Raw genomic sequence first — 13,296 nt, 5'->3', positions numbered from 1 at the left:
GCTCAAAATGCCCCCCTCGGCTTATACTCGAGTCAGTGTACCTGGAAATATGAAGAGGCTGCGGGCGTCCATCCTTTAAAACTCGCGGTCTCCTCTTGTCCCTTCCGTGATAGGCGGAACTCTGTCTGCTGAGAAACGCCCATCACGAACGTTCTCTCATTCCCACCCATCCAAGCAGACACTGGGGCAGATCCACAAAGCGAGTACGCCGGCGTATCTACTGATACGCCGGCGTACTTTCAAATTTCCCGCGTCGTATCTTTAGTTTGAATCCTCAAACCAAGATACAACGGCATCTGGGTTAGATCCGACAGGCGTACGGCTTCGTAAGCCTTCGGATCTAAGATGGAATTTTTCGGCGTCTGCTGGGTGGCGTTCACGTCGTTTTCCGCGTCGAGTATGCAAATTAGCTTTTTCTGACGATCCGCGAACGTACGAGCGGCCGTAGCATTCTTTTACGTCGTCTGTAGACGGCTTTTTCCGGTGTATAGTTAAAGCTGCTATTTCGTGGCGTATAGTTAAACCTGCTATCTTAAGTATGGCCGTCGTTCCCGCGTTTAATTTGATTTTTTTTTTTGTTTGCGCAAGTCGTCTGTGAATCGCCAGATGGACGTAATTTACGTCCAAGTCAAAACAATGACGTCCTTGCGACGTCATTTCACCCAATGCACGGCGGGAAATTTAGGGACGGCGCATGCGCCGTTCGTTCGGCGCGGGGACGCGCTTCATTTAAATGAAACACGCCCCCCTACTCGCCAATTTGAATTAGGCGCCGTTACGCCGCGAGAGATACACTACGCCGCCCTAACTTATGGCGCCAATTCTTTGTGGATTCAAAGTTACAACAAGTAAGTTACAGCGGCGTAGCGTATCTCACATACGCTGCGCCCATGCAATTCTTTCTGGATCTGCCCCACTGTGTTCAGTGTCCCGCCAATCACGGACCCCTCTTATATCCTCGGACAAGAGGACGTCCCTGATTGGCGGAACACTGAAAACAGGGTCTACTGGGAAACTGAGTCCGAGGATGAGAGAACGTCCGTGATAGGCGGAACTGTCTGCTGAGAAACGCCCATCACGAACGTTCTCTCATCCTCACCCATCGCAGCAGCCACTGTGTTCAGTGTTCCGCCAATCACGGATGCCTTTTCATCCTCGGACTTCCGTGATTGGCGGAACACTGAACACAGTGTCTGCTGGGAAACCGAGTCCGAGAATGAGAGAATGTCCGTGATAGGCGGAACTGTGTCAGCTGAGAAACGCCTATCACGGAAGGGACCAGGAGGAGACCGCGAGTTTTAAACATTGAATGGATGCCCGCAGCCTCTCAATTTCAGGTACAGTGAGGATGGGCACAGTGAGGATGCAATGGGCACAGCAAGGTTGGCACAGTGAGGTTGCAATGGGCATAGTGAGGCGTGCACATGGGCTATAGACCCTCTTTTCCTCTTAGGCCTCATACACAGAACCGATTTTCTCGGCAAAACCAGCAAGAAAACTGCTTCTTGCCAAGAAAAACCCATTTGTGTGTATGAGGCTTTCAGGTTTCTCGTCTGGAAATCTGGCCAGAATCTCGACGAGATTCTGGCCAGATGGTCGCATACATCGCGTCACGATTTTCCGAAAGTAGCCGAACGTCGGTGCGCAGGCGCCGTATAGAGCCACACCGACGTTCGGCTTCTTTCGGCTACTCGTGACGCGATGTATGCGACCGGCGGAAGCCTGTCAATCAAATAGGAACGCCCAGACCCGAAGACCATACCCGGAAACGGCGGAGAAGATCTATCTCTAAAACGGTAAGTACTGCTTCAATTTAAAAAAAAAACACCCGATTCCCCTTCACAAAATGAGCCTCAATCTAATGTTTAAAATTGTTTTTCGGGTGAACTCCCGCTTTAAGTGGCCCTCGCTCTACAAAAGGTTGGGCACCCCTGCCCTAGACTGTGTGCTTCATATAAAGTTCCAACTGTTCCCCTATCTTCCCCTTTTCCCTCCCGTTTCTATCCTTTATTTTCTACTAAAAACACGATTACTGTACTCAATTTATTTCAATCTGAAACTTTTGATGCATGTTTGGTCAAGTAAAAAAAACAAACAAAAAAAAAGCACCTCCCAGTTGAAATAAAAGAAACTGTATCAAAAACGCACCTGCAGTTACATTTTTAGTGATGTTTTGGAGTCCTTTTCGCACTGCTGATAAACACACCGGAAACGCAACAAAAACATGAAAAAAAATGCATAAGGATCTTTACAATGCAGCAGTGTGAAGGGAGCCATAAAGTCCTCCTTGCTGCATTTTTTTGGTGCAAAAACAAAGGAAAAAAAATAAATCTCACCACCTCTCTATTTAAATGAATGAAAACTGCAGCAAAAACGTATTAAAACGCAATACACCTGTGGGAAGTGTCCACTCCCATGTTGAAGGGGGAGCGTTTTTTTGCAACAGATTGTTCGGGGTGGGGGGGGGTCGGGGTAGAAGGTTCTGTGCAACCACTACTAATGTTTTTTTTGGGGGGGGGGGGGGGGTTGTTATGCGTTTCTGAAATTGTATTTTCTTACTTTATGAAAAACTTAATAAAAACAATTTTTAAAGAAGAAAAATAAATAAAAAAAATGTAAAAAAAGAAGAAGAAGGAAGGAAAAAAAGGAGAAGCGGAAAGAAGGAGAAAGAAGAAAGAAGAAAAAAGAAAAAAAGGAGAAAAAAGAAAGAAGAAAAAAGGAGGAGAATAAAGAAGGAGAAAGAAGAAAAAAGAAAAAAGAAAAAAGAAGGAAAAAGAAGAAAGAAGAAAGGAGAAGGAAGGAGAAAGAAGAAAAAAGAAAAAAGAAAAAAGAAGGAAAAAGAAGAAAGAAGAAAGGAGAAGGAAGGAGAAAGAAGAAAGGAGAAAGGAAGAAGAAAGAAGAAAAAAGGGAGGAGAAGAAAGAAGAAAGAAGAAAGAAGAAAAAAGGGAGGAGAAGAAAGAAGAAAAAAGGGAGGAGAAGAAAGAAGAAAAAAAGGAGAAAGAAGAAAGAAGGAGAAAGAAGAAAAAAGAAGAAAGAAGAAAAAAGAAGAAAGAAGAAAAAAGGAGGAGAAGAAAGAAAGAAAGAAAGAAAGAAAGAAAGAAAGAAAGAAAGAAAGAAAGAAAGAAAGAAAGAAAAAAAGGAGAAGTAAGAAGAAAAAAAGAAGAAGGAAGAAAAAAAAGAAGGAGAAGAAAGAAAAAAGGAGACGAAAGAAGAAGAAAGGAAAAAGAAAGAAAAAGATAAAATGAGAAGAAAGAAGAAAAAAGAAGAAGAAAGTTTAGTGTCACTTTACTTATTTTCAACATTCCTGAACACATACAATGTCACATTCTGGAATGTTGAAAATCCTTAAATTCTGTTTATCACATTTTTATAAAGTAAGAAATTGTAAAAAGCAAAAATGTTTTACTCCATGTTCCATTTACAAATACTCTTTGGAAAAAAACAATGACAACCAATGTCAACACAAGACTCACAGCTGCGTCCTAAAGATGACAGTCAGTAGAGAGAAGGCCACAGAGACCGCCAGTCCCAGGTCTAAGTTCAGGAGTATCGTGGCCACAAATGTCACCAACCAGACCACCTGAAAGAGACCAGATTGGAGAATTTCCATCACAGCAATAATTTATAGAACTTTCAGACCTCAGCCCATTAGAACTTTGGAATAACAGTCGTTTACACCATTGAGCCATTAGTTCTGTGAAACTTCATGTATTGTACAAATAGGTTCTTTCTCTCCATGTTTTCAGGAAAATGCCACTTCTCGGTCTGTAGATGCTGCTGATGATCATAGGCAAAACGTATTTACTATGTTTGTTAGCACCACCTAGTGGCCTTATTGTGGTATTTTCCTGATTCACAATACTTTTTTGAATGACTAACATTTGACCTGGAGAGAAAATAGCCTAAATTTGCCCTTATTCTTACAGAACAAATGTAATCTAACAAATAAAAAAAGAAAACAAATGTTGCAATATAATACAAATTTTGCTTTTGGGTTTAGATAGATAAGTTGGGTGACAGTGGTGGACTTTCTTGAACTGCTGGGCGGAATGCTCGGATAAGGGTCTGGTATGTTTAGTGGGTAACTGGCGGCGGTGAGGAAGTAGAAGAAGACAGCGACGTGAGGAGGAAGAAGGCGGCGGCAGAGGCGAGGAAGAAGACGACACTGGGAGATTACAGCTCGGGGAGAAAATGGTGGCAGAAGAAGATGAGGGCACCGGGAGAGACGACACTGGCAGTTCAGAGCCATTTTGCTTTTGTTTTGTTTTTTTACTTTTCACTGCTTTTTTGGTGAATGGGTACCCCATACCCATTCACACAGGGTGCAGGGCTGGGATTTGGGGGTCACCTTGTTAAAGGGGGCTTCCAGATTCTGATTAGCCCTTCGACACGCAGACCCCAACAACCACCGGCTAGGCCCTTGTCCTCATTAACATGGGGGCAAGGTGCTTTGGGATGGGGGGTGCAGAGCCCCCTCTGCCCCAAACCCCCCCAAATGTTAAGGGAACGCGGCCTAAAATGGTTCAGGAGGGGGTGGGGGGGCGCTTGCTCGTCCCCTTTCTTTTCTGACCTACCGGGCGGCTTGCTCGGATAAGGATCTAGTATGGATTTTGGGGGGGACCCCATGCCGTTTTTCTTTTTGGCATGGGGGGTCCCCTCCGAATCCATACTAGATCTGAAGGGCCTTGTATGGACCGGGGGGGGGGGGGACCCCACGCCGTTTTCTTTTTCACAATTTTTTTTTTACTGCAATTTTTTTTTTTTTATTCAGCTTTCAGCAGGAACCCAGCTGAAGGCTGATGACTCATCGGTTGTCAGGGATGCGGCGGCATGCTTCCCGGCCCCCTCCTTAGCAACCAGATTTATACAGTGGGCTAGATTCAGAAAGACTTACGATGGGTGTATCAATAGATACGCCGTCGTAAGTCCGAATCCGCGCCGTCGTATCTTTAAGCGTATGCTCAAATTGAGATACGCTTAAATGTTGCTAAGATACAACCGGCGTAAGTCTCCTATGCCGTCGTATGTTAGGGTGCATATTTACGCTGGCCGCTAGGTGGCGCTTCCGTTGATTTCCGCGTAGAATATGCAAATGAGCTAGATACGCCGATTCAGAAACGTACGTGCGCCCGGTGGATTTTTTTACGTCGTTTACGTAAGGCTTTTTCCGGCGTAAAGTTACCCCTGCTATATGAGGCGTAGCCAATGTAAGTATGGACGTCGGGACAGCGTCGAATTTTCTGTCGTTTACGTTGTTTGTGCAAGTCGTTCGCGAATAGGGTTTTGCGTAAGTTACGTTCACGTCGAAAGCATTGACTATTTGCGGCGTTATTAGGAGCATGCGCACTGGGATACGTTCATGGACGGCGCATGCGCCGTTCGTTAGAAACGTCATTTACGTGGGGTCACATTTAATTTCAATAAAACACGCCCATCTTCCATATTTTAAATTAGGCGGGCTTACGCCGGCCCTTATACGCTACGCCGCCGTAACTTCGGGCGCATAATCTTTCTAAATACCATACTCGCCTCTCAAAGTTATGGCGGCGTAGTGTATAGGAGATACGCTACGCCCGCCTAAAGTTACACAATTGTATCTGAATCCGGCCCAGTGTGTTTTAAAGTGCGAATAAAGAGAAAAGAAAAAAAAAGAAAAAAATTTAAATGCATGAAAACTGCTTGAAAAAAAAAAAAAAAAACGCATAAAAAAACAGTGCCTAAAAAATGCATTAAGAGCAGCCACATAGATGTGAACCTAGACTTATCGCCTTCCATATAGACATGCATTTGTCTCTGGAGCTTCAGAAAATCTGCAGCCTCTGCTTAGTTGAAAATTGCTTTACCAAGTCAATTCTGTTTGTTCTCCATAGCAAGGGGATGTCTCTGAACTGCTTGAAGATGCCCTTCAAATTCACGATCACAACGGATGCCAGGATGGCCTGGGAGGAAGGAACAAAGACATGTAATGAATCGGGGGTTCAAAAACAGGAGCAGCACTAAGATATGGTGATTGCTGGTTAACCCAGTCCAAATTATTCCTAACACTGCTGGGTTAAACAGAGTAGCAAAAAATAAAAAAAAAGTATACATTATAGTTTGTGATGAGCAAATGAGCACCAAACTGCGCCAATACCCGTTTCCTGAATCCCCATATGATTGGTTTAATGGTCTGGATCTCCAACCTCCAGGGCACAAGTCTCCCACTGACACGAACAATGGGGCCCCAAATCCTCCCACTGACCCGAACAATGGGGCCCCCAAATCCTCCCACTGACACGAACAATGGGGCCCCCAAATCCTCCCACTGACACGAACAATGGGGCCCCCAAATCCTCCCACTGACACGAACAATGGGGCCCCCAAATCCTCCCACTGACACGAACAATGGGGCCCCCAAATCCTCCCACTGACACGAACAATGGGGACCCCAAATCCTCCCACTGACACGAACAATGGGGACCCCAAATCCTCCCACTGACACGAACAATGGGGCCCCCAAATCCTCCCACTGATGCGAACAATGGGGCCCCCAAATCCTCCCACTGACACGAACAATGGGGCCCCCAAATCCTCCCACTGACACGAACAATGGGGCCCCCAAATCCTCCCACTGACACGAACAATGGGGCCCCCAAATCCTCCCACTGATGCGAACAATGGGGCCCCAAATCCTCCCACTGACACGAACAATGGGGCCCCCAAATCCTCCCACTGACACGAACAATGGGGCCCCCAAATCCTCCCACTGGCACCAATAATGGGGTACTATTCCCTTCACTGATAATAATGGGGTACTATTCCTTCCACTCAGGGCTTTTTTTCCTCAAACAATAGGTGCTGGAACTTAACCACGACCCCACCAAACCCCTCCCCCTGGTCAGTCAAATTTCACGAAAACCGTAGGAGAGTCTTAAAAAAGGGGTTGTAAAAGGTACACTTTTTCTTTCCTAAATATCTTCCTAGATATATCGATCCGCGAAACGTACGTCCGGCCAGCGCATTTTTTTACGTCGTTTCCGTAGGGCTTTTTTGGCGTAAAGTTAGCCCTGCTATATGAGGCGTACGCAATGTTAAGTATGGACGCGGTTGCCGCGTCAAATTTAGAACATTTTACGTCGTTTGCGTAAGTCGTTCGCGAATAGGGCTTTGCGTAGAATTACGTTCACGTCGAAAGCATTGGCTTGTTGCGGGTTAAATTTGGAGCATGTGCACTGGGATACCCCCACGGACGGCGCATGCGCCGTTAAAAAAAACGTAATTTCCGTCGGGTCAAGACGCATTAACATAAAACACGCCCCCATCTCATCCATTTGAATTGCGCGCCCTTACGCCGACAAAGTTACACTATGCCGCCGTAACTTATGGCGCAAATTCTTTCAGGATAAGGAAAATACGCTGTAAGTTACGGCGGCGTAGTGTATCAGAGATTCGCTACGGCGGACGGAACAATGCGCCACGCTACGTGGATCTGGCCCAAAGTCCATTCCTCTCTCCTTGCTTTGAGTGACAGGTTATTTACATATCTAGCTTGGACATGTTTATCATATGTTATGTTATGTTTATCATAATATGAGGTGATCAACAGTATAAAAAGTGAGAAATCCACCCCTCCCCCCACATAACACATCCTGGTAATATACAATGACCTGTGGATCACCTCATATTATGATAAACATAACATAACATATGATAAACATGTCCAAGCTAGATATGTAAATAACCTGTCACTCAAAGCAAGGAGAAAGGAAATTACTTTTAATTTAGACAGGTTTTTATCTGGAAGTCTGTTCATTTTCACTGAACAATAAAAGAGGATTGCTCAGAGCTGGATTAACTCTGTGTGGCAAGACTGGGCACAGATGATAGGAAATCGTATACTCTACATTGTGACATCAAAGAAATAAATAAAAATTTGGGTTTACATCCACTTTAAGAATCCTTGGATTCAGTAACACTTACGACGGGCGCATCAGTAGATACGCCGGCGTAAGTCCGAATCCTCGCCGTCGTAACTTTAAGCGTATGCTCAAATTGAGATACGCTTAAATGTTGCTAATGTACGTCCGGCGTAAGTCTCCTACGCCGTCGTATCTTAGGGTGCATATTTACGCTGGCCGCTAGGTGGCGCTTCCGTTGATTTCAGCGTAGAATATGCAAATGAGCAAGATACGCCGATTCAGAAACGTACGCTCGCCCGGTGTATTTTTTTACGGCTTTTTCTGGCGTAAAGTTACTCCTGCTATATGAGGCATAGCCAATGTTAAGTATGGACGTCGGGACAGCATCGAATTTTACGTCGTTTGCGTAAGTCGTTCGCGAATAGGGCTTAGCGTAAATTACGTTCACGTCGAAAGCATTGACTATTTGCGACGTGATTAGGAGCATGCGCACTGGGATACATTCACTGCCTGAGCATGCGCCGTTCGTCAGAAACGTCATTTACGTAGGGGGTCACGTTTTATTTACATAAAACACGCCCACCTCGTGACAATTTGAATTCGGCAGATTTAGGCTACGCCGCCGTAACGTAGGGCGCAGGTTCTTTGTGAATACAGAACCTGCCTCGCCAAGTTACGGCGGCGTAGCGTATCTGAGATACGCTACGCCCGCACAAAGTTACGGCGGGCTTTCTGAATCTAGCCCCTTCTCTGCAGTATGCTGGAAAGGAACAGGCTTCTTTATTCAGGCTGTGGCTGCTTTGGAAAGAGAAATTTGTTAAGACTTTGTACACCTTTTATTTTATGCACCTGGAATGTATTGAACTGGTTTAAACCGAGTCCACTCCAGCTTTAATTTTTATTGGTGTTATTATAACTGTCACTTTGGTGACAAAATAATTTTAGGGCGACATGTTCTTTCGGTGTACACAGACAGAACAATGGCGGGCATTGTACGCGGTTCACCTTGGGTACTTCCTGCTGTCATGTCACTTCAAGAAAACAAAAAGGCAAATTTCCGATAAACTCACCGTACTGTAAATAAAATAAAAAAACTCACCTTTGGCAACGTTTTAAACAGCTCGCCGGCCTTCAGAATGATGATGAGGATAACCAAACATGACACGGCTCCCGCCACCTGAAGAAAGAGATAAATTACCGGCAAAAAGAACTAGAGGGGTGAATATTGACGGGTCCATTGATTTTCTTGAACCAGGGCCATCTTTAACCACTTCCATACCGGGCACTTACACACCTTCCTGCCCAGGCCAATTTTCAGCTTTCAGCGCTGTCGCAATTTGAATGACAATTGCGCGGTCATGCTACACTGTACCCAAATGAAATTGTTATCATTTTGTTCCCACAAATAGAGCTTTCTTTTGGTGGTATTTGATCACCTCTGCGATCTTTATTTTTTTGCGCAACAACTAAAAACGACTTTTGAAAAAATAAAAAATTCTGTTAGTTTTTTTTGTAAATAAGTAAGTTTTCTTCTTCAATTATGGGCACTGATGGGCACCGATGAGGTGGCACTGATAGGTGGCGCTGGTATGCTGCACTGATGTGCATTCATAGGTGGCACTGATGGGCACTCATAGGCGTCACTGATGGGCACTCATAGGCGGCACTGATGGGTGGCAGTGATGGGTACTTATGGGTGGCACAGATGGGCACTGATAGGTGGGCACTGGGCATAGATGGGCACTAAGAGGTGGCACTGATGGACACTGAGGGGTGGCACAGATGGCATTGCTGGGCATCACTCCAGTCAGTGCCCACGTTGCCAGTCAGTGCCCATTTTGCCGGGTTGAAGGGTAGGCAGAAGAGGCAGCTGCCTTGGGCAATTCAGCAGGAGGGGAATGCAAAATGGGCAGGACCTGCAACTTACAGCTCATCGGGGGTGGGCACACTGTGACCTTTTCTCCTTGGGTGCTAAAAAAAAACCTGGTCCTCGCACACGGTAGATATAGGTCAGGGATCCTCAAACTACGGTCCTCCAGCTGTTGCGGAACTACACATCCCATGAGGCATTGTAAAACTCTGACATTCACAGACATGACTAGGCATCATGGGAATTGTAGTTCCTGAACAACTGGAGGGCCGTAGTTTAAAGACCCGTGATCTAGGGTGACCACATTTCCCCAACTACAATTCAGGGACACCCACCCCTTCCCGAAAATCAGCTTGTGGTGTAACGAATCACAGCACAGTGATTGGACACAAGAGGCGGGATTTACGATTTCTCCAATCGCAAGCAGGGGGCGGGATTGTGCTCCTCCAGGCATCCCCGGCCAGGACAAGTACTGTCAGTGAGTAAAGCGGTGATGTGGCGCCCTTTTTTGGGGGCATCAGATTGGCCCAGGGGGGTGGCTGTGTCAGTTTCATTCCGGGACACTGTATTGTCCTGGAATGAAGGTGCCCGGGACAGACCTGCAAAATGCGGGACTGTCCCGGGCAATCCGGGACACGTGGTCATCCTAGGTCAGTGATGGCGAACCTTGGCACTCCAGATGTTTTGGAACTACATTTCCCATGATGCTCCGCTACACTGCAGAGTGCAAGAGCATCATGGGAAATGTAGTTCCAAAACATCTGGGGTGCCAAGGTTCGGCATCACTGACCTAGGTAGATCAATGCATGCCTAGGCGTAGCAGATGATGCTCTTATCTCAGTACCTGGCTGTTCCCTCCTGTGCTCTCCTGTACCAGACTCCTCGACATGGCCGTCCCAATGGTGAAACACTGGAAGAAACTTCCCACAGCATTACTGAGGCCCAGAGCGATGAATTCCTACAAGAGAAAAGGAAGAAAACGCGTCTATTGCTCCGCCATTTATTCCAATACTGTACAAGTACTATAGGAGATTTCACCTGGTTACTGTCTATGTTGTAACCGTGTTTCACTGCGAACATCTTCACTAAAGAGATGGTAAAGGCGTAGACCACCACCGCTATGGCAAAGGCATTGCCAACCACACTGGCAAAGAGGGAAACGTCTGGCACGAATGGAGCCTTCAGCCTGCAGCGAAAAAAAAAGGAGAAGTACCATCATCAAGTTTACATGGAATGTAGCAAGAACGAGAGCGCCATAGAAAATGTAGAGCAAGGGCCAGATTCTCAGAGACTTACGTCGGCGTATCAGTAGATACGCCGTCGTAAGTCCGAATCTGCGCCGTCGTATATTTAAGCGTATTCTGGAAACCAGATACGCTTAAATTTGGCTAAGATACGAGCGGCGCAAGTCTCCTACGCCGTCGTATCTTAGGGTGCATATTTACGCTGGCCGCTAGGTGGCGCTTCCGTTGTTTTCCGTGTTGAATATGCAAGATACGCCGATTCACGAACGTACGTACGCCCGTCGCAATTAGTTACGCCGTTTACGCAAGACATACGCCGGCGTAAAGATAAAGCAGGTCTCTAGGTGGCGTAGCCTATGCATGGACGTCGGAACAAGCGTATCTTTTTACGTTGTTTGCGTAAGTCGTACGCGAATAGGGCTGTGCCTAAGTTACGTTCACGTCACAGGTATTGAGCTGGCGTATCTTTGGGCGTAAATACGACGTGATACTGCGCATGTGCCGTTCGTTCGGCCATGCATCCACATGGGGGTCACGCTTAATTTAAATACAACACGCCCACGACCTGCCTACTTTGAATTACGCGCGCTTACGCCGGCCGATTTACGCTACGCCGCCGTAACTTAGGACGCAAGTGCTTTGTGAATACAGCACTTGCCTCTCTAAGTAGCGGCGGCGTAGCGTAAATAAGATACGCTAGGCCCGCACAACGTAAAGCCGCCCTAAGTGAATCTGGGCCGAAATCTTTACTTTGCAACAAGTGGTCACAAACAGAAACCAACACGTTTCGAGAGTTCAACACTCTTCATCAAGGCTAATGTGACAAACCCGACTGGGACAGAGGCTTTTGGAGGGGACTGGGGGAAAGCCTCCTACCCAGGGGCGGACAGACCATTCGGGCACTGCCCGTGGGCCCCATGCCACTAGGGGGCCCCCCCATCATGGTTGCCAGTCTCAGTAAAACCAGGGATAGTATGTAAAAATCTGTGTTTTAAAAAAAAATCACAAGATTATAGCTGCCCTGCCGCTCCAGTACCTTTTCAGTGTGTGTATGTGTGTGTATACAGTGGGGCAGATTCAGATAGATCAGTGGATCTTTAGATCCGCGTAATCTATCTGATTTACGATCCGCCAGCGCAAGTTTGAGAGGCTAGTGCTGTATTCAGAAAGCACTTACCTCAAAACTTGCGGCGGCGTATCGTAAATCCCCAGCGGAATTCAAATTCCGCGGCTAGGGGGAGTGTACTATTTAAATCAGGCGCGTCCCCGCGCCGATTTAACTGCGCATGCGTCGCCGGCTAAATTTCCCAGTGTGCATGCTCCAAATGACGTCGCTAGGGCGTCATTGGTTTCGGCGTGAACGTAAATTACGTCCATCCGTATTCGCGAACGACTTACGCAAACGACGTAAAAATTCAAAACTCAGCGCGGGAACGACGGCCATACTTAACATTGACTCACGTCAATGTTAACCATCCCCTGATGAAGTCACGTGATGTGACGAACACGCGTCGGGACACCAGAGCACCAATCAGGAGCAGCACCAGACGGACGGCAGACGAGCGCGGCGCTCGTGGATTTGCGATCGTTTCCTCACTGCTCCATGTGAGTTTTTACCGTTTTTTTTGTGCTTTCATTGACTCCTTTTTGTACCATTTACGCGATGTGCCCCCCCCTCTCTCACTTCTCCCTACCCCGGTTTCTTCCATTTCACCACGAGTAATCGGCTTGGAGGACACTGAGGGACTAAGAGGCTGAGACGGAGAGAAGTTAGAGAGACGAGCTCGGCGCTCGTGGAGATAGGCTTCCTTTTCTTACACGTTGTGTAAGTAGTGTAAGTGTATACTTACCCACCTTGGCTACAACCTTTTTTATTATATGTGACAGGAGGACCAGGTTACACTTTATATTTTCTCTCCCTTATGTATGACCAATCACCGAGATTATACAGAGTGATACCTACCCAACAGGAATCTGGAACATTGGTAACTGTCTTTGGTTTTAAGTGACAGCTGGGAGGTAAGCTGACCAGATCACTTGTGGTGTGGGCTGCATGCTTTTGTGGATCTGTTCAGACTGCACATTTCCACCCACTTACATTTGGATTTTATTTTCACTTTCAATCATCCACCCATTCCATTTACTCCACTTGGAAATGTTTTGTATCTACTTGGATTAATCCGGGACTTTTCCTATTATTTTACATTTTCTTTTTTATGTATATATTTGGCTTTTCACTGAAGAATTTCCACTATAGACTTTTAACACAGTCCAGTTAGGACTG

General features: G+C 46.3%; 1 protein-coding gene across 3 annotated transcripts in view; it reads right to left on the bottom strand.

Moving 5' to 3' along the window:
• LOC120945081 (solute carrier family 26 member 6-like) overlaps nucleotides 1-13,296 on the bottom strand; it is a 41,981-nt gene that overhangs the window by 11,577 nt on the left and 17,108 nt on the right. For all 3 annotated transcript variants that reach the window (XM_040358943.1, XM_040358942.1, XM_040358941.1), the window contains exons 9-13: nucleotides 10,807-10,954; nucleotides 10,613-10,726; nucleotides 8,998-9,075; nucleotides 5,844-5,939; nucleotides 3,474-3,580 (exon numbers count right to left, since the gene is read on the bottom strand). In XM_040358943.1, the coding sequence (XP_040214877.1) occupies nucleotides 3,474-3,580; nucleotides 5,844-5,939; nucleotides 8,998-9,075; nucleotides 10,613-10,726; nucleotides 10,807-10,954 (543 nt within the window). The remainder of the gene's footprint in view (nucleotides 1-3,473; nucleotides 3,581-5,843; nucleotides 5,940-8,997; nucleotides 9,076-10,612; nucleotides 10,727-10,806; nucleotides 10,955-13,296) is intronic.

Source organism: Rana temporaria, chromosome 7 (assembly GCF_905171775.1).
Source record: "Rana temporaria chromosome 7, aRanTem1.1, whole genome shotgun sequence".
Classification (NCBI taxonomy): domain Eukaryota; kingdom Metazoa; phylum Chordata; class Amphibia; order Anura; family Ranidae; genus Rana; species Rana temporaria.
This window is presented reverse-complemented; position numbering and strand designations above follow the sequence as displayed.